The 19872-nt window shown below is 39.2% G+C and overlaps 2 protein-coding genes across 4 annotated transcripts in view; both read right to left on the bottom strand.

Annotated features, from left to right (window-relative positions):
• Positions 1–19069, bottom strand: part of GP9 (glycoprotein IX platelet) — a 30873-nt gene extending 11804 nt beyond the window's left edge. Inside the window, exon 1 of the mRNA XM_088522884.1 lies at positions 19051–19069. The gene's annotated coding sequence lies outside the window, so the exon portion shown is untranslated. The remainder of the gene's footprint in view (positions 1–19050) is intronic.
• The window catches only part of EFCC1 (EF-hand and coiled-coil domain containing 1), a 40161-nt gene continuing 29781 nt past the window's right edge, over positions 9493–19872 (bottom strand). The window contains exons 4-8 of one of the 3 annotated variants that reach the window (XM_088522876.1): positions 19532–19667; positions 19051–19216; positions 14399–14557; positions 11281–11350; positions 9493–9629 (exon numbers count right to left, since the gene is read on the bottom strand). In XM_088522876.1, the coding sequence (XP_088379002.1) occupies positions 9496–9629; positions 11281–11350; positions 14399–14557; positions 19051–19216; positions 19532–19667 (665 nt within the window). In that variant the 3' untranslated portion in view covers positions 9493–9495. The remainder of the gene's footprint in view (positions 9630–11280; positions 11351–14398; positions 14558–19050; positions 19217–19531; positions 19668–19872) is intronic. The other 2 variants (XM_088522877.1, XM_088522878.1) reach the window with 2 other exon arrangements.

Genomic DNA, 19872 nt, shown 5'->3' with positions numbered 1-19872 from the left:
CAAACAACTGTTATGAGTTATTCAATATGCAGATCTGAACTGCTTTAACCCAGGAGATATACATAAATCAATATAGTTGAAGCAGATTGGTTAAGGCTTTCATCTAAGATACAGGAGAGAGGGGTTTAATTCCTTGTGTAATGTTCAATTATTTATGCAAAGTGGAGCAGCTCCAAAAGGAGATATTTAGTGAGAACCCAGCAGGTCAATGGTGCAGCAGTTAAAGAATTCATTATGATATGGGAGACTCATTCAAGTCCCTACTCAATTATATTAAATCTTCCACCTTGTGGGAGTACCGTATTCAGCACACTGCTGGGTGTACTGCTAAACTCGTGGAGCAACTTGTATCGCCACTGAAAGTTTCAATTCAAGAGCACGTTTCCGGTCTAAGAACAAACAAAATTCCTGGTCTGTTCTGCTTGCTGAATTTGTCCTTCGTCCGGGTGCATGCAGGGAATAGTAATGTTACCTCTTCTCCCTCTGCCACCCTGAGCACTTCCCCTTGATGGGTCCTCCAGTCTTCATTACACTGCAAAAGGAAGAGCTGTTTATGTCGTCACTAAATGCATCAATGCTATTCTTTTAATTTTAATATGCTATATAGTTTCCACAGTGCATGGTACTCTCTACTTTTCATCTTAAATTATTATGTAGCATTACTGTTAAATAGCTAACCTTTTTACCTTAAAAATGGGTAAATGATGCTTACTGTTATTTTTCCCCTCTCAGAAATTCTATGAGGCTGAATTATTTGTAAAACCCTTTGAGATCCTTTTGTTGCTGGCCAAGGTGCTGCAAAATTGCTGAGTGCTTTTATTTTATCTACTTGTTCCATTATGCTTCTCTTTTACTTGCTTACAATTTATAAGTTGTTTAAAGGTCACTCTGCTGGAGCTGCGCTTTGCATACAGGGCATTGATTTTGCTGTTTGTGCGGCGCCCCAGCCTGCTGGGAGCTCTCCATTTCCATAGCGATGTGCTTAGCAATAGTTACCATGTGCAGGACTAATTTCACATTCTAGGTAGGGTGCACTAAGCTTCCAGCCTCAATTCTTTAATAGAGTCAGGTCTATTCAAATAGCTCTGTTCTCTTCACTGAGGTTGTAGTGCTGGAGTTGTTTTCTTCTTTGTTTTGTTGCAACTTTCTGAAAGGAAAGTGAATTTCTCCTCTTTTTATCGTTTGAGACAGATAATATTTTTTTTGACTGTAAACAAATTCTGTTATTCTCACCCACACTGAGACAACTTTCTTAACTTTCCCCTGCCCTTAACTAGCTAGTGCCAGCAAAGCCCTTGCATTGTGTTCATACACAGCCTTGCTGCTGCTTGGAAGTAGCTGGGACTATCCCCTGTGCCCCGTGGAAGCCAGGTAGATGGAGTGAGTACTGACAGTCCTTAAGTTCTTTCCTGTTTTTCCCCAAGGGATTCGGCAGGATGAACAGCTCAGCAGTCCAGTTGTGAAGCTCAGTGCAGCACAGGAACTGTGGGAAGCCGCCCCTGGCGGCCTCCTCCATACCTGCAATGCAAGTAGGCTGTTCTGTGTGCTGTGCGGCCTGAGCCCTGGCCAAGCTATATGTGTATAGCAAACTGTAGCTTGGTTGATCAGCATAAAGCACAGCTCTTAATTTCAACAAGCTTTTTTAAGCTGCAAGGTGCATCTGTTCACTTGGTGCCTCTGACTTTTCAAATGCAAGCCTCATTGACTCTGACACTTCTGAAGTACCGTTTCTATGCATAGCGTGAAAAGAGGTGCTTCCTTACTCTTGCATGTGCAGTATTTACTTCAGCCAGAGAAATATGTGAATATGGACTGGTAAGCACAATTAAACATGGGGAGTTCCCTCACAAGAAACCAATTCCCTGTGTAATTTATTGCAGAAGGACTGAAATTCTTATATGTTGTTTCCTGATAAATACCACTTAACTTCAGAGCACAAATTTAAATGAAAGAGATATTAAAAGCAGCAAGCAGAGGTAAAGCACTGGCATGGGCAAGGACCCTTGATCAGAGAACGTAGATACCTGTCTCCTGCCAGAAGCCCTTATACTGACAAGACAAAAACTAAAGTAGTAGCAAATACTGGAGGACCTGAGACTGGGAAAAGCTGTGGCTGAGTGAGGGGCTAGGAGCTGTAGATATGACAAAGTAGGAATTAATCACTGCACTATCATTGACGGTTAAGCAGAACAAATATGAACATACAGTGTTCAGATTGAATGGCAACATTACTCTGTGCTTAATTATAACGGGCATGTGTGTAAACACAGCTATAAATTGCTAAGGACATTTTCTGTTCTATTCTCTCATATTTAAAAATCTCTCATATTTATCACTATGAAAATTTAAAATGTAAGCTGAATGATTTATGTATTATGTTTCAATTTTTTTCCTCTCATAATTGTGTAAAATGCTTCCAAAGACCTTTCCTGGGAGTCCGTTCAGCTCTCCTGCACTGTAGCATGGCTAGTAGGCCATAAAGTGGCTTGTCAGCATTCTTGTGCCAATAGCAAATAGAAGTTATATTGGAATTTTTATGTGGAGTTGACTGGAAAAAGAGTGATAGTGAAGGAATAAAGGAAAAAGTGACTTGCATTCGCTATTTTCTTCTGTGATAGTTTATGAGCTAGCCAAAGGCTAAATTACAATTCCCCTATCCTTCGAAGATCTCCAACTGTTTATTTGCAGCAGGACTTATGACCAGGTCTCCATAATGTTATCGTTCAGCAGCAGATGCAGCTTTAAAACTATTTACAGAGTTTATTCATCTGTGCGGGTATAAAGTGAATCTGGAGTCCATAACAAGGAATTTTCAGCATTTTCATAGTATTTGCTGTACTGGTTATTCGCTTTTTTTAGTAGTAGTATATAGGCCTGTATGCTGATTTTTATGAAAAGACTTGGAATGACTTGAGAAAGCTGTTTTTTTAGTTTTAAGCTACCTTTTGCTTAAAAAAAGACATTTGAGCAGAATAAGCAGAAAATTCTGTTCTTCTGCATGGTAAACAAATAAAAATAAAAGAGTAATATCTCCCGGCCTTTTGCATTGCTGAATCTTTTATTTTTAAAGGCCTCTAAATTCAAAAACAAGTTTGATTTCTCAATAACATTTTTTTTCGCATCATAAAATGAGATTCAGTTGAAGCAGAACAGTTTAGATGCAAATTAACAGATATTTTGTCAAGGATTTCCTATTCTGGGGGAGTCAGAGGCTATTCCACTATGATTTTGTCTTTCCTGCAATGCATTTGCAGTAGTACTGCCCTTATTCGTGATGTAACTAATGAAAAATAAAGTGGTCAAGACCTTCATCTTTAAGAGATTCTCAGAATTACAAAATAATTGGGATCGGAAGGAACCTTGAGGTTCAACAGTCCTGCTCAAAGCAGGGTTATTTAGAGCAGGTTGCTTAGGCCTGATTCCCTTCTCAGTCTTCTCTTCTCCAGGCTGACCAGTCCTCTGAGAGTCTTCTCATATATCGGCTGCTCCAGTCCTTAGTGATGTGGCCCTTCCTTGGATTCACTCCAGCAGCACTGGGGAGCCCAGCGCTGGACCCAGCTCTCCAGGCATGGCCTCACCAGGACTGAGCAGAGGGGAGGGAAACATCTTCCTTGACCAGCTGACACCACTCCTCCTAATTGAGCTCAGGATGCTGTTGGCCTTCATCTAGATTTAAAGAGTTTGTGATGCAGGGTCCTCTTGAGTTAAATCAGGTACTTTACTCTTTCTGATGGAGTGCCGTGGCTACTGGCTTATTCAGTTTCTTGACTGTGTGAAGGTGGGTGTCTCTTCTTACTGTGTTGCAGGTTATATGCACTACTGTCTGCAGCGAAAAAGTGTATCTTTGCATTCGTCCCAGTTCCAAAGCAGTTAATCTCTTGGTGGCCCATTGAATATATAATTATCTATAATTAAATAGATTGTTTATATATTCAATTTGTCAGTTCTAGACATCTGTATAACACGAACAAGCATATGCTTTACTTACATAGTTTATTAGTCCGTGTTCTAACTATATATGTACATTTGTGTTTAATTATATTGAAGCATATTCCTCTTGATGAATTTACAGCTTTTTTTCTAATACGAATTCAAGTTCTACTAATGTACCTTCAGAAACGTGTCTCAGAAAAGAAGCAAGCATGTATTTATTCTAACGACCGTGAAGTCAACTTCATATTTTAAGCTTATAAAATTATTGTGTTAAATACAGAGCTACATTTGTACTTACTTTTGAAGTTGCTTAGACTTTGCAAAATTGTCACTTCAGCTTTGCTCAGTTCCACCTCTGCTGACATCCTTGTCCATACAAGAGATAAAATAAGGAGATTTCTTTTTCCATTTACATGTTCTTGAGAGCTTTCTCTTGTACAACTTGTCAGAAGAATTTCCTTTTCTGTGCTCCTGGTGTTGTTAATTATGTTCTATTTTAGAGTCCCAGTCAGATATTTTTTTTCCCTTCTTCCTGTACTTTTTAATTACTGTCTGTCTTTTCCATGTTTTAACTCTCAAGAGTTTTAGGATGACTTATACATACTTAAAATGAAAAAATAGTATAAATTGAGGTCATTCTGCTGTGACTGGAAGCAACTTCCTTTTATGAAATAGTGGCTATTGGATATACAGTTCTGCTTCTCCAGAAAGAAAAATCTCTTAGAAAAATACAATCGGAAAAAAGAACAAATACCATATACATACTCATTTTATACTTGAGCATTTAAGACTGTTTGAACTGAGGACTATACTCTATATATAAGCTAGAAATCTTACAGTATAAATTCAGAATGCAATTCTAGAGAGTTACCCCCAGTTAAAATTTTCACTGTGGAAATAAAATTCTCAGATTAATCAGTGTAATCTGAAAGCTTTGTTTATCTTTCCTAATAGTTTCCTTTTCCAAAATTCGTCTTCCTAAAGACAAACACTCCCTCCCCAGATTTGAGTATCTTGGTTCTATGCTTTCAATAATTAGGTTAGAGTCTCACTGACATTTGCTGTAAAGATCAACTTTCTTTCTCTAGCCTAGGAAACTCCTAAACAGAAAAGGACCTGGTATGTGATTATTTATTATATCCTGAAATATTTCTATATTTGAAATGCTTCCTGTCTCTTTTCTGCCTCTATTCAATATACTGTAGTTGGTTTAGTGGCTCCTTAAATCTGATTTTATGACACAAATCCTTGGTTCTGTCAGTTTTATTTATATGTAGCTGCAGCCAGATACATTAAAGCATCTCCATTCTCTTCCCTTGCTGGAAGTCTAAGAATATAAAAGCACCATCTGAGCCAAGGCCTCCTGTGTGGTATATACATTTCTGTCTTTACACTGGAGGCAGCTTGTGTTTTTTACAAGGTGTAATTACAGTAAATGTTAAGTTGGTTACAGCAATCTCCCTTAAAAAGGAGCGTGCTTCAATAGTGGAGATGGTGGTAAGATGTTTTCCCTGCACAGCTCTATAGAGGTGACCTACATATGGTTTCCACAGTAGTAAGATGTGCTACAGGCTATTGATGAGCTCCGAGGAGGCTCCAGAAGGCTGTTTAAAATGCAAGCATATTTGTGAGTGACTTTCAAATGCCTCTCAAAACCTGGTGACATTTGTGGGGGGACTGTCAGTCCTTTGGCAGAGGAGCCAGTGCTGTTTCTCAGCCCAGGGCACAGCAGATGTTTGTCCATAAACAACAAGCAGCCCTTCTGGATTCTCCTGGCATCCCCGGAGCGGCTGATGGGCAGGGCTGCGGTGCCTTGACAAGAGAGCAGGCAGCACTGCTACATCTGCTGCACTTGTACTGGGAATATGTAGGGGATTTATTTCTCAGATTAGTTAAGAAATCTCCTGCGAGCATTGTATGTTTTCTTTTTAAAAGTAACATTTCTAAAGTATATGGTAGATTTAAATAAAGTCTTCTTCCTCCCTTCCCCCCTCTGCCCTCTCTATCCTCTTCCTCCTCCTCCCTTCCCACCCCCGCCTCCCTTTCTTTCAGAAATAGAAAATGCTTAAATGCTTCATGGCATGCTGGACCTTTATTTTATTTCACTTGTAGTCATAAGCAAAATCTATGAAAAAATAATTGGCAAAGGCAGAATTATAAAGCAATGAAGCTTTCTTCAAGTAAAAGAAAATTCCTAACTAGAATAGGACAAATTCTGTGATCTGAAGACCCTTTGGCTTTGCAGTGAGCATGTGGGTAAAAACACTTCAACGCTGATAATTTTTCAATGTCATCCTGCAGTCCTTGCATACTCCTTGACAAAGATAACTTGTCTCATACTTCTTTGAAGCACAGTCATAAAGTAGTCATTTAAAAGGTGCTTTGTGTGGCTCTCTCAGAAGTAGCATTCTCCCCAGCACAGGGAACGCAGAGGCCAGTGCGGCAGGGTGGCCGCTGGCCTCCAGCGGGCTCAGCTGCCCAGCATGCTGGGCCTTGCTGCTGGCCACCTGCTATAAGTCTGTAGGGAAGCTGAGTGCTCAGCAGGAACACGGCTTGTGGGCTTTATCTAGATAGATTAGAATGTAAATGTGTGCTATTGCGTGCTGTGTAAAGCTTAACGCATACCGAGCTCTCTGAATGCGATATTCTCTTAAAATACTATGGCTGCCTCTAGACTGGTGAGCACAGATTGTCATTTGGTATCATCAGCCTTGTACTGCTTTTTACCTGGTTATGTACCTGGAGCTCGTTTCCCTCTGCTCTGTTCCTGGGACATGGCTAGAGATGTTTCTGCTGGTGTACTGTAAAAGAACCAGGAAAGCAAGACAGAAACATGATGGGAATACTGAAAATCCAGGTCCCTTAAAAGTAAAATTTAATTCAGGAAATAAGGAGGATGCACTCTTTCTTTTGTATTATGCAGAATTATATGTAAAAATTTTAAGTAAATAAGCTAATATAAATATTTAAGGTTTTAGTGTCCTTTACCTCTGTGAAATTATAAATTTAGAGGAACCTTTTTGGCCAGTAAGGCAGTATGCCTCACATGCTTTGCATGTCTGTTGTTGTTCTCCCCTACCTAGGAGCTCTATTTTATGTAGTGCTATTGAAAAGGGTTGATTTCTTTTTAGCAGAGAATGAAATCTAAATAGTCTGGCTTTCATCATTAAAATGTACCATGTAATAGATTAATGGACTGTAGCGAGAAAGGTGGGAGGCTGAATTTCGGTCTATGAAGCAAACTTAAACATTCCAATGTAAAGGACTGACTTTCTTCCAGTAATCTGTATGAATGCCATTGACCTTTTGGAATAGCTCTGACTGACGACTGTCACACTGATTCAGTGTGAAAGTCTTGTTATTCAGTGTAACATTTGTGACAAGTGACCACTGCTAGACACTCCAGGTGTAAAAGGGTGCAAAAACACTAAGTTGGGCAATTATTTTTCAGATGGCCTTGACTTTACTAATTTACTAGTTTATATTTCACAGGAAATAAAGAATAATGGGAGGAGAAAACTTTACTTCAAAAATATAATATGTCTTAGAAGTCTCACAGACGCTCATACTATCTTGTCTAGAAATAAGCCAAGAAAGAGTTTCAAAATGAAGTTGAACCACAGAGGTTGGATTGTGAGTGCACTGTGGAGGTCTGTGAGAGAAGTGTTCCAGTTTCCTTGCAAGGACGAATTTTAATGTAGATTATGCTGTGAAAGTGTGATGGTGGCTGCTAAAGAAGAGCAAGCATGCTACAGGAAAGGGGCTTTTGTCTCCTTAGTAATTTGTATTTTCCTGAGACAAAATACTAAAAAAGGAAAGGTATGTGAATTGCGTTCTGCCATATTTACAACATCTCTAGTAAAAGTCATGTCACTGTGTGCCCAGACTGAGTTGCACTCAGTTCTCTCGTCTTTCCTCCCTCATTTTATCATTTGTCATCAGTCTACTTAATAGTCTAGAATATTTCTAAAAAAATAAAAAGTGAAATAGAAACTCAGTGCAGAATAAAGTTTCCAAAGTATGCAATTAGCAGTATTAATGTCTACATAACGAATCCATGGATATGTATAGAGACATGGTACATAGGGTATATGGTATATATGGAGAGAGAGCATACAACAAGTAACATTAATTCATATCATGAAAGAATGTTGTAATGCTTGAGGGAATTCTAAATCACATATGTATTTGCATTGTAACCCTACTCCTGAAGTGTCTTTCCTGCCAAGTATACACGTAGCTCATGTATATCGAATGATTTGCTGGCATTTTCTCTCTATAGTTGCACAGTATTCCTAGGAATGTCTCGGAGAACTGTACCAGAAATGAGCCAAGATTTTTCTTGCTTTTGTACAAAATGAACCTAAACTTCTGTGAATTTAATGTAGCTTTTACCTGAAGCACATTTAGTATAAAGTTTTCTTAATATATTTTGTTAGTGCTTAGTATCTACTAAGTATTAGTATATTTTGCTTAAAATTCCAGTTAGTATTGTATGTAGTATTAATATACAAGTTTCTTACTCAGAGTGAAGGCAAGTCGGCAGCAACCTGTTTTGTTTTTTATTTTTGTTTTCTTTTGCACCCAGGAAATTATTTTATTCCTGATTAAAATGGTATATGGTGCCATTAGGCCCAGCATTTTACTTTCTCTGCAACGTTATCTTTGTTTCTGTACAGTTGTGCTGAGGGAAATTAAATGGAGAACGTAGCCATGTACACACGTGCATGCGTCACTTGGTAATGCAATGATGGCAGCTGTTGCAAAGTGATTTTTTTCTGTTCTTCCTTTCCTTCAGAGCCTGGAAACAAGATTGTTTTGTGCATTTTCCAAGCACTTAAATGCAACTTTTAATATAAAATGTAAGACTATTATCAGTAAGAATAGTTGCAAATTTCTAAGGTGTTTCTATAATTACAAATATAAAACTCATCAGAATGGCAACATAAATCTAACTTTAAAGTTAAATAAAATGAATTATATTCACATATACAAGCACATACAAACATGTTTTATACATAGTCTTTAACTTACACTACATAGTCTTTTACTTACACTTACTGGCCTATATTTCATATTTATAGTAATTTTGTCCCGTGTGTTTTAAGAGCACAGCCTACTTCCCAGTGGCTAGAAAGGCTGGCTTTTGCTTTTGTCTAAAATGATTCAGTTATTACAAAAGAGAATAGTTGTTACCAGCTGGTGTATAAATCAAAACTGGTCAGGTCAGTGTCACTGGAATTGGAACATCTCACTTGTGGAGCCAGTACAGTTAAAGGAACAAGATATATGACTGTTTAGCTTCTGCCAGAGGTGACCGTTGGAGAGTAATCCTCACATCATGTGAACGCGCGTTCAGTAAGGGATGACTTTGGAGTTAGCTGAGGAATTAGGGCTCTTCGCAGAAGCAGCATTCCTTTGATTTCATGGCTTAATTATTCTACTACTCTTCTCCAGTACTGAGCTCTTCTGAACAGGACAAACTTAATCACTGCTGAGTTGCCTGAGCGAGCGGTGGCCGTGGCTTGGCAAGCTGTGAGGAGCTGTTGCTGATGCTGCTGCTCAGCACGAGATGAGCAGTGGGTTAGCCAGGGCCCGGCAATCCTGTGCCTGCCCCAGGGGATGGCTCTGCAAGAGCTCGCACGCAGTCAGCTCATGGTGAAGAGTATCTAGGACTTCAAAAAGGTGGGCTTTTCCTTTTAAAGGAAAATTGCAAATGTTAGCATATCAACAAAGGCAGAAAATGAAAGTTTAACAGTCACAAAAACTCTTATATAGATAGATGCTATTTCAGTAACTTGACATAAAATTTATAAATTTTGAGAACAAATAATCAGTTCCTGTCCCCACAAAAATGCATGAGAGTGGAGCTGGGTTCAAGGACAGTTTCTCTGCTGTTTTTTTTTTTGCTTCATCCTCTGCTTGTGAAGTCCACACATAAAAGGACTGTTTCATGTTGCCTTAAAGAGTTGCTAATCCAGTCATCCACTTAGTGTTCTCAAACAGGAAAAAAATCTTTGATTACCAAAACTTAGGAAAGCAGCTTAAGTCATGTAAAGTGCTGAGTCAGAAGAGGAAAGAAGAGAAGACAGTTTATGGCAATGGTGATGCAGAAACGGACAAAGAGTGTCACAAGGTTGCTTCACTATTAAATTAATTGGTGTCAGTTTCCCATTTTCGGAAGCCGAGCTATGTGCTAGAGCTACAGCAGGAGATACTTTGCTTCAGCAGCACTCCTTTGAGTCACTCTTCCTGTGTAGGATAAGTAGTAGCACCTTCAGGTCACTTATGTGCAGTGGGTACTAATAGTCAGCACTTGTGTTCACCAAATTTGCATCTTGGACATGTTTTCCCTCTGTGTGGGTGTCCTGGAGCCAGCAAAAGCTGCAGCTTCCCCTGCTTTCTCTGCAGCCGTTCAGGTACAGCCCAGCCTAGGTCTGCACTGCCTGCACACTGAATTGGTGCACGCTAGCAACAACAAGGCTTTGGAAGAACAAGACCCAGAATGGTTTTTATATTATTCTCCCTGAAACACTGTTATTAATATTCTCCAAAACAAACCCTGAGGCTGCATCTAGCCTTTTATTATCTTGTCTTTGACTATTATGCCTATCAAATCAACTACAAGCCATGTTCTTAGGCTTGGTACAGCATGTTCATTTCTTCCGCGTAAGTACAAATGCTCTGCTAATAGAAATGAAGTAATCAAGCCTAAATCTCTAGGCTTTGATCCCGCTGTGGCTTTTACAGAGGCAGCTCTGGCACAGCAGACTGTTGTCAAGGGAGAGGATTTTGCAAGTTTAATATTTCATAAGAGGAACATGAAAGATTGTTATTATAAGAGTGCAGGTGTGATCCAGTTTCTTTACAGAAATGTGCTGTTTTTTCTTTGTATGCCTTGCCTACATGGCAAGAGAGGAATGAAGCATGCACTGGAATAGTAAGTGCTGATACATGGTGCCTAACATACTCAGGCTTATGTTTTTCTCTTTCTTATACTGACAGAAATATTTTATTATATTATTTATTTATAACATCAATATTTATATGATCAATATTTTTATATGGTTAGAAATTAGTGGGATGCTGAATGGTTCCCCTAAGACCAAATTCTAATTTAAATTTAGTTAAAAAGTACTGGATATTTTCCTGGTTTTTGAAGTCTTGCAGATTAAAAAGCACCAATTTCTAAAGGTAATCTTCTTGCCTGGTACTTCTTTCCCTTACCCTGTCTACCAGGAGCTGAAATATATATTTTTTCCCTACTCAATTGTCCATTATCTAGTGTTTTTCACAAAAGGACACTTTTCATATTCCTTGATCTTTATAAACGATTTGCTTTCTTACCATTTCGGGGATCACGACAGGATTCCAAAGTGCTCAGCAAGATTTTCCCCAGGGCTCGCTTAGATATATTCTTTAAAAAACAAGATGATATTATGGCACAATTATGTCCTTTACCAGCTTAAATATATCTAGACACAGTGCATTGCATTTTAAAATTTTAAAAAATTAACCAAAAGAATCTGAATACTAGAAATGTGAGACCTGATATTGGCTGTATTTTTAGGCATTTTATCATTGATATTAGTCACATGAAAGCAATTTGTGGAGGGTCAAAATTCCTTAACATGGCTCTAGAAAGAGAAACTGTGATTTTTTCAGTCCAAAATACTGAGCTTTCAAGAGCTTGTACCTGCACAAAGGTAGGTAGTAGGACACGCAAGCAGGGCATGCACAATAAAAGTTGTTTGAGGCCGCTAAGCCCATGTTGAAAGGTGAACGGGAAATTTTTTTCATGTTATATCAGAAGAAGGCTTCCCAGACTCACTTGTTTTAGGAATCATTGGCCAGTATTTTAAGTATACTGAAATCAGAAGAGGTTCTTGTGTCATATGGTAAGGCCGCTATTAGTTATATCTTGATATGTATTAGACTAGCCAAAATGAGTGGGCTGTATGAACTATTTAGGGTTTGCCTGGCCTGTTTTAGTAGCAGTTTTATTTTAGAAATTTTTTGTGATAGTACATAATATTTATGGAAAACAAATTCTCTTAATTTGCTCTCTAGATGCTAATGCATGCTTTCTGGGAGATGGTCTTGCAATCAGATTAATTAGTGTTTACTACCCATATGTGTGGGGGACAGGCTGTTCCTGTTAAAACTTCAAGGAGTGAAAATAAATGGAGGCTGGTCTGGAAGAAAGACCCTGCCAGCAACTTGGGCCATCCTGACTTTGTCTATGAATGCTGCTCACCCCTTTCTGCATGTCTGCCCCACGGGACCGGGGGCGTAGTGTCTGCCCCATGGAGATTGGGGCGTAGCGGATAGGAGCTTTTGGTGAGCTGGGCTTACACATGTTGGGAAAGTTTAGTACTTCTGGCAGACTGCATTTTTTGTCTCTGCACAGTTGCTGCTTTGTAGAAGATATGAGTGAGATGCTGGGAGTACTTACAACTTGAAGACAAATATGCTGACGAAGCGACACTTAAAACTACAGTTATTGATGAATAAGCTTTCTTTTGTCTGAAGTAAATCCCAATAGGGATTTAGGAGATCCTTGTTTAAGCTCCACTGGGAATGCTGTAAATTACTCAATTACAATGACAGTGTTGCACTGGTGCTGTGGAAGTTAGAGGCAACTGTAGCACGTTTCCTGCAGTGCTTAGCATGAAGCACTGTTAGCACTCAGGGGTGGCACACTGTGTGATGGATTGTGTCCTATGTGGGAATAATTTTCAATAATATGGCTGACCAATGAATGACATGTTGAAGTCTTGCCACAAAATGTTGTTATGCTTGTTGCCAGTCGCAGCCTTTACTAGTTTGATTCTTTGTTGGATAGTTATTGATGCATGTAACAAACAGTGTCAGACTTGGGATATGAAATTAGAAGTTCTGTGCCAAGTGCTAAAGTAATTTACCAAATTATGAGATATTGTACTAATTCCCTAGAGTCAGCAGCGGAACAGGAATGTATTTCAAATATGTAAAGTGATCATCTGAGAAAGCTTTCTCTTCTGACACAGATTAGACAAGAGCTCTGCTGAAAATTGAGGAGCACCCTGAGTTGCTACTGAAGAAATTAGCTCCCAGCAGTCCCAGCATGGTTCCCAACGTACTCCATGTTCTGCAGACTAGCCACCCATCCGCAACAGTCTTCTGACCAGCCCTCACCGTTAGCAATCCTCAGACAGAAAACTGAAACATGTTTGCTAAAGGGCTGAACTGCCATACTGGCTATATGCGTCTGGGATAATATTGCACCAACTTATATATGTTGAGTTATTAATTCAGTAAAAAACTTGTACCAGTAGGGTTTTTTCCTCCTATATAGGAAGTGTTTTTATCCCTTCAATACAGACTCAGTGCTGCTACAGGATGCAGTTACTATTTTTTATTTTTTAACTCCTCTCTCCAACCTGCTTGCATAGGGGAAAACTGAGTTTTCGCTTGTGTGCAACATTGATTTCTATCTCAGTCTGAGTTTTGAACTCAGCCTGTACCAGCAGCTATGCTCTGCAATGTGGGAGACATCTGATCAGGTGCTGATCAGTGCTTGCAGTTGCTGTACTGTCCTGCAGCTTGATATGCTACCTGGGAGCTGCGTCGTGCCTCCGACCCTCTGCATAGTGTGGTGATAAGAAGTGCACTTTCTGGTTTGCAAAAACTTGTGACTTGAAGCTGATACATAAAAATATCTGAACACTAAACTATCCCACTGAAATAAGAGATAAAAGGGTTCCAGATGTACTGCTGTTTTCTGCACAGCTAAGTAGTTCACAAAAATGTTTCGACTCTCTGCTGTGTTGCCATACACATATTGAAGAGTTTTGCATTGCTGTTGCATTTCACCAGCAGTCTGACCACAGAGCACATGTGAAACTTCAGCAGAAGATTCCCATCTCAGAAATACGAGTCTGAGGGTAAGGTGGACTGGTGTAAGAAGGACGTCAGGAAGACTAAAGGAGGACTATGCACTTTCATTTCTTTTCTCAGGAATGTATATGAGGATTACCACATATTTAACCTGAAGCTGTGTGAGGCAAAGAATCTTTAAAGTGAAAGCTGTGTTAGAAGAGGACTGTTTTTCAGGGTGGTTTCTGCTTAAGAGAAGACAGTTAGGCTGGCATTGATACTTCTGTGGGTTCAGTAGGAAAAACAGTCTCCTAAAAGGAAGTAGGCTTTCTCATTATTACCATTTTTGTTTTTCTTGACTCTCAAATTTTTATTTAGAGGAGAGCTTGGAGATCAGCTCCAGGGAGATATCTAGATCTCTTTTAGAAACTCACCCATAGGGGTTTAAAAGTTTTCTCCGACCACTGGGACACTTCCAAGAGTAAACACATACAGAAATGTTTCTTGGTGTAAAGGACCTTGTACTTAGTGAAAGCTATGACCATCCTTTTTGTTTGGAAAGGACACCATCAAAAACAATTCTAAGCTGATTGCTTTCTTGCCATACCAAGTCTCGAAGTTGTTGAAGAAGCTGTAAAACATCCATGAACTTCTCTTCCACCAGTGACAGCCTAACTCTCTCAGTCTCCAACATCTGTAGCTCCATCTTCAACAATTCGGTCTCTTCCACCTTTTGCTGCAGTTCACCTAGCAATGGACCTTTCATCTAGACAATGACACAGGATGTTAAAAGCACTGGAGCCTTTTGCTTTCTTGTTCAATAATTGCAAAACTAAGTTTCCCCCCTTATCTGGTAAATGTCAGTTCACGCCGGAAGACAATCTTGAAAGGAAATACATTACTTTAACCTCTGCATATCAGCAGTTTTAGCTGGTAGCATTCCTATTTCAGTTTTCTAATCTTTAGCAATTCTTTATTCCTTCTAAGGTAAGAAAGCATGACTGATGTGTATGCCCTCACTAATATGATCATATTTTTGCTTTGGGAATGCTACATGAAGATCATCTATGATGAAATAGAAAAACAAATTTTATCAGATAGTTTTTTCTAAGTATTTGGGAAAAAATATTCTTAAGGAAAGATTTTTAAGATCCTGGTTCTGCTAAGCATTGGTTGGCTTGCTGTCTTGATGAAGCACTGGTTTGCAACGAAGTACAGAAAGCTGCAGGCTTGCAAATAGTCTGCAGAAATTCTAGCAGGAGTGGTGTTCACCACCACACCTGGACCATCCAAACCTGCGCTGAGCTCCAGCTTGCCAGCTGTCTCAGACCTACCTTTGAAAAAAAAATGTTACTAGATGGAATACTGCAACTGTCTACTGCCTAGAATTTTAAAATGCAACCATTTTTGTAATGTTTTGTTGCAAGGAGAAGCTAATTTTATAATATCCTTAGGAACAAAACCGTGCCAAGCTCAGTGGCTTTATTAATCCTTTGTTGTCAATTTTTATATCTCTATTGCAGTTCTATCAAAAACTGAAGAAAGAGCTGAACCAGTAAAGCTGCAGGCTTAATGGGCACGCTATTATATTTCATTTGTGGAAAATTTTATCCCAATTAATATTTAATAGAGAGAAAGGAACTTCAGTTTCCTAGAACATGAGCATAATCAGAGTGAATAAGTAAAATAATCCTTGATCTACTTTGAGTCACCTAAAAGGTCATTCTGTTTCTGACAGTGCTAAAACTACATCCTTGTCACTTGTTCCATCGTCAGATGGAAATTTGTCGTTCCATTAGCTGTCCCTGAGTGTTGCTGTGAGAGGCTCTGCAGCTCCTAGAGCTACAGGACTTTAGATCTCTTACTCTAGTCCATTTGCCAAACGGTGATTTCAGTGTTCCTGCCTGAACACCCATCTTGGATGACTAAAGTAATATTTTCCTGTACATGAAGCCAGCATTGTTACCACCAATGTGACAGCAGTGTGAGTGAGACACTGCAAATGGCCTAGAGGCCGAGTGAGGTCCTCAGTAATTCAGACATGTGGCTTGGTTTATTATCCTGCAGATTGCCTCCACATTGCAGGTATCACTCCTCAGAGATATGCTGAATGCATTAAATAGTTATGCTTCCTTGTACAGCTGAACAGTAACAGTGTCATATCAAATAACACAGAGCAAATAAGGTTGTTATCTCTATTTGTAAAATCCACTTTCCTAATATGCAGCTAAACAGATGCTCGTGGAAATTCTTAAGAAGTGTCTGTTTGTGCTGACAGAAGAGAGGCCTGTTCCATGGGGCCTCGGCACCCAGGATATTTCACATCTGCTGCTTTTAGCTACTCCCCTAGTCACACTGGCAAACTGCCGTACTTGGAAAGCCACACAGGGACTTCTCTGTCCTCTGTTGGTTGATGCTGAAAGGCCGTAGGAAATCTAGTTTGTCTTATGTACAAACGCGAATGGAGAAAGTACAAACTTTCCTCTTAATATGCAGACCACTTGAGTCCTCCATAGTTGTCCAGTGTCATAACCAGCTGTTTAGCTTTATGGATAGTGTCTGCAATACGCTTAGCTCAAAATGCCACTGTTAATATTTGGACATAGTGCTTGTTGCTACTGCTGGCTCTTTTTCCTCTTCATCTGCTCGTACAAAATGCTCTTTGCCTGCATTTCCTAGGCTCTGATTAGGGAACTGCTTTCCACAGTAGTTATGTTTTCTTTACAGCCATTTCTCATATATAAGAAAGCTAGTTTTCTGATTTCTTTGTTTTATTTTTGCTTTTGGGTATGTAGTTTTTTTAAATTAACTTATTGTACTTGAAGCCAGTAGTTCACTCTCTACTAGATAGGCTACATCTATCATTCTTACATCAACATCTGTGACTAAGATACTGATGATAGTCAGAATAGCTTAGGTACCAAGGAAGGATGGTCAGTAGCTTAGTCACTGGGCTCGGAGATGTGGGTTGTGTTCTTAACTCTACCAGAGTCCTTCAGTATAGCCTGATTTTGGATATTTCTCTTGTATTCTGTGCTTTTTTTGGGTAATGCAAGTACTGTCTTGCCAACTACTAGTTTTGAGAATAAATCAGCTGCTGCTATGTAAGCCTCATTAAGTGAAAATGTCAATGCTGCAGGAGAATCTGTCCTCCTGAGTAGCATGTATATAAATACATAAAGGACAATGAATGATCAATATTTAAAAGAAAACTTAAAGAATGTAAAAGAAAATTATTGTATTGTGTTTGCTACTGAAGAAGCTAGTCTCTCACATTGGAGCTATTTTTTGCAGGAGATGAATCTGAGAAGCTTCCTCAAACCAGGAGGAAAACAGTAACAGATCTCCAGAATTAAGTACTGAAATGTGCTGTGTGATTTATCTCTTACATCAGTTTAGCCTCCGAGGAAGGGAAGGTGGTGGATGTAGCACCAGTTTTTAAAAGATACTGTAGAGATGATCTGAGGAACAACAAATCATCTCTAGAATATCAATAATTCTGTCAGGCAAATTGATAGAAACTGTAAGGGGCTTGGTGAATACATCGATGAACGTAGTGGGGAATCTATTAGATTTCTTTGAAAGGGTCTATGAATATATATGAATAATGGTAATTCAGTTGATAGAGTGTTCTTTGGATCTGCAAAAAGCTTTTCTCAAGGTTCATCACTAAAGACTTAAAAAAATAAATAAATAAAACTGACACCATAGTGTAGAATAGATTCTGCTATGGACTTGCAGCTGGTTAAAAGGTGGGAGGTAAAGCACAGAAAGGCCGACCAGAGCTGAATGGTCAGCTACGGGAGCAGGGGAACATCATCCTTAGGGTCTCATAAAGATCCGGGTGAAGAGCTGAGCTGATCAGTGTGTTTGTAAATGATTTTTTTTTTGTTAAAGGTGAATGGGGGAGAGCTTAAGTCTGTTATGTATATAAATTTTGAGGGGGTAATCAAAACTAAAGGTGCCTTTGAAGAATTACAACAGAATTTCATGATACTGAATAACTGGGTAATAAAATAGCACATAAAATTCAGTATCAGTAATGCATAGTAAGTGAAAATAGAGTCATAAGTATGCAGTGATGACTGCAACTCTGGAAAGAACTCTAGAATAGTTGTATGCTGAACATAGCTCAGTGATCAGCAAAGATCAAGGATAAACATTGGAAATCAGCTAGGAAAGGAACTAGGGACAAAGCAGAAAACATTCTTATATATGACGGGCTTACATTTGAATGCTAAGTTCAGCTTTGGTTCTTCTCATTCAAAGAAGGTAGTAGTAGGGCTGAAAAGCACATAGAAGAATAAAATAGACTGTCAGAAGTAAATACTAGTTTCTCTGCTAAGAGACATGAGGCAGACTAGGAGTGAGGATAAGTGACTTTTTTGGTGAAAACAGGCTGTAAAATTATGAAGGGAAAGATTACTGTTTCCAGGCACAGGAACTAGGTAACACTGGATGCAGTAGAATAAAAGCAAACAAAAACAAATCCTCAAAATCTTTTCCTTTATAACTTCTTTCTGGTAGCGATTAGAATCAGTGTGTAAAATACTGAACAAGTAGTGACTGAAGCTTAAGACAGTCATGCATATGGTTTACTGTTTTTGCTTCATAGAAGGATTTATAGCATTAAAATCTAAACTCATCACTGACTGAAGTTGGCAATATTTAAATAGTTAAATTAGATGGCACAACTCAGATACTACACTGGGGCTTTTAAATACAGTGGCTGAAACATAGTGACAAACCTGAGAAATATATATTTTTATTCAGCATCAGAGTCAACTGGATGATTGCCTCTTAAGGATAGCAAAGCAGTGAGCCTCTGTGGCTCAGTCAGTGGGAGGGGTTTCTAGAAAAGTTTTTTTGGGGAACTGGGTGGGCTGGGAAATGAGTATTTCATACAAAGTTGAGCAACCGCTGAATTGGGCATGGCCTGTTCTTTAAAGAGCATCACCTGCTCTTTAATCTGCAGAGATATCAGTCCAGAACACAAAATCTGTGAATATCTTAAATCATTTAAATAAGGATGTTATTTGAAGTACTACTCTAGTGATGTGCATCTCATCCTCCAGATAATTGGAGGCTCAGGTAGGAAGTGGTGGTGTTAAACGAGAGCATGAGATGGTCAAGCTTACGGAGCAGTGGTGCAGTGACAGGCAACAACAGAAAGCAGAATAGCCAGAATACAGTAGGTGTAAGTGGAGCTATTTAAAGATACACGAGTAATTTTTTCACACTATGCCTGGCAATCGTTACCTCTTCCATATTTGTTTCCATTTTTTTCACTTCATGCCCTTTGAGCTCAAGCTGCTCAGTTAGCTGTGTGATTCTCTCCGCTAGCTCCACAGATGCTGTTTGGTAGTTTTCAGTTGTGGTGTTCTCAAAATAAGACATCAGCTTTTTCCGCATTTTTTCATCACATCTAAGAGGAGAGAGAAAAAAAAAAAAAAGGAGAGTCAATGAAACCTCATAATCAAGGTCAATATTTACGAAGGATTTTTTTTTCCTGCAAAATTCTTAGCTGAACGGGTCATAAATTGGTGTCCTAGCTGACACGTGCTGAGGTTGGGTGGGAGTACTTAGTATGTTGTTATCCATGGGTTATAAAGGAGCACACAGGAGCCTTTTGATTTGGTTTTATAGTAGTTTTGTTTCTTTTTTCAGCCAAAAATGGTGTGTCTAAGTCATGAAAGAATATTCTCAAAAGGCTCAGGCATCATTTATGTCAAAAACATACCCAGTGCCACAGCAAGGGAGCTGGGCCAGTATTTTCTTCACTTTGGCCACTTGGGATTGTTGGTCTCCTGTCCACTTCTCCTCCTCTTCGTCGGAGGCGGCCTGGCCCTCCACTGACCGGAACATCTGCTCCTCGGCTGGGAAATGAACAGCAGTTAACAACAAAGAGCAGCCCCTGCTGCTCTGTAGCTGCCAATTTTAAATCAGTGCAACTGCAAAAGAAAAACTGAGATTTTTAAATATCTGAGGGAAACACTAAGCAGGGTCCTTCATCATTCATGCAAAGAGGCTTTAAACTAAGGGAGCCAAGCTTCAGCAGGGATTGTTATCTCAGCACTCTCT

The sequence above is a fragment of the Tinamus guttatus genome, unplaced genomic scaffold (assembly GCF_059628265.1).
Source record: "Tinamus guttatus ecotype Peru unplaced genomic scaffold, ASM5962826v1 Tinamus_guttatus_pri_ptg000169l, whole genome shotgun sequence".
NCBI classification, from domain to species: domain Eukaryota; kingdom Metazoa; phylum Chordata; class Aves; order Tinamiformes; family Tinamidae; genus Tinamus; species Tinamus guttatus.
The sequence above is the reverse complement of the archived record's forward strand: the minus strand, read 5'-3'. Positions and strand labels throughout refer to the sequence as shown.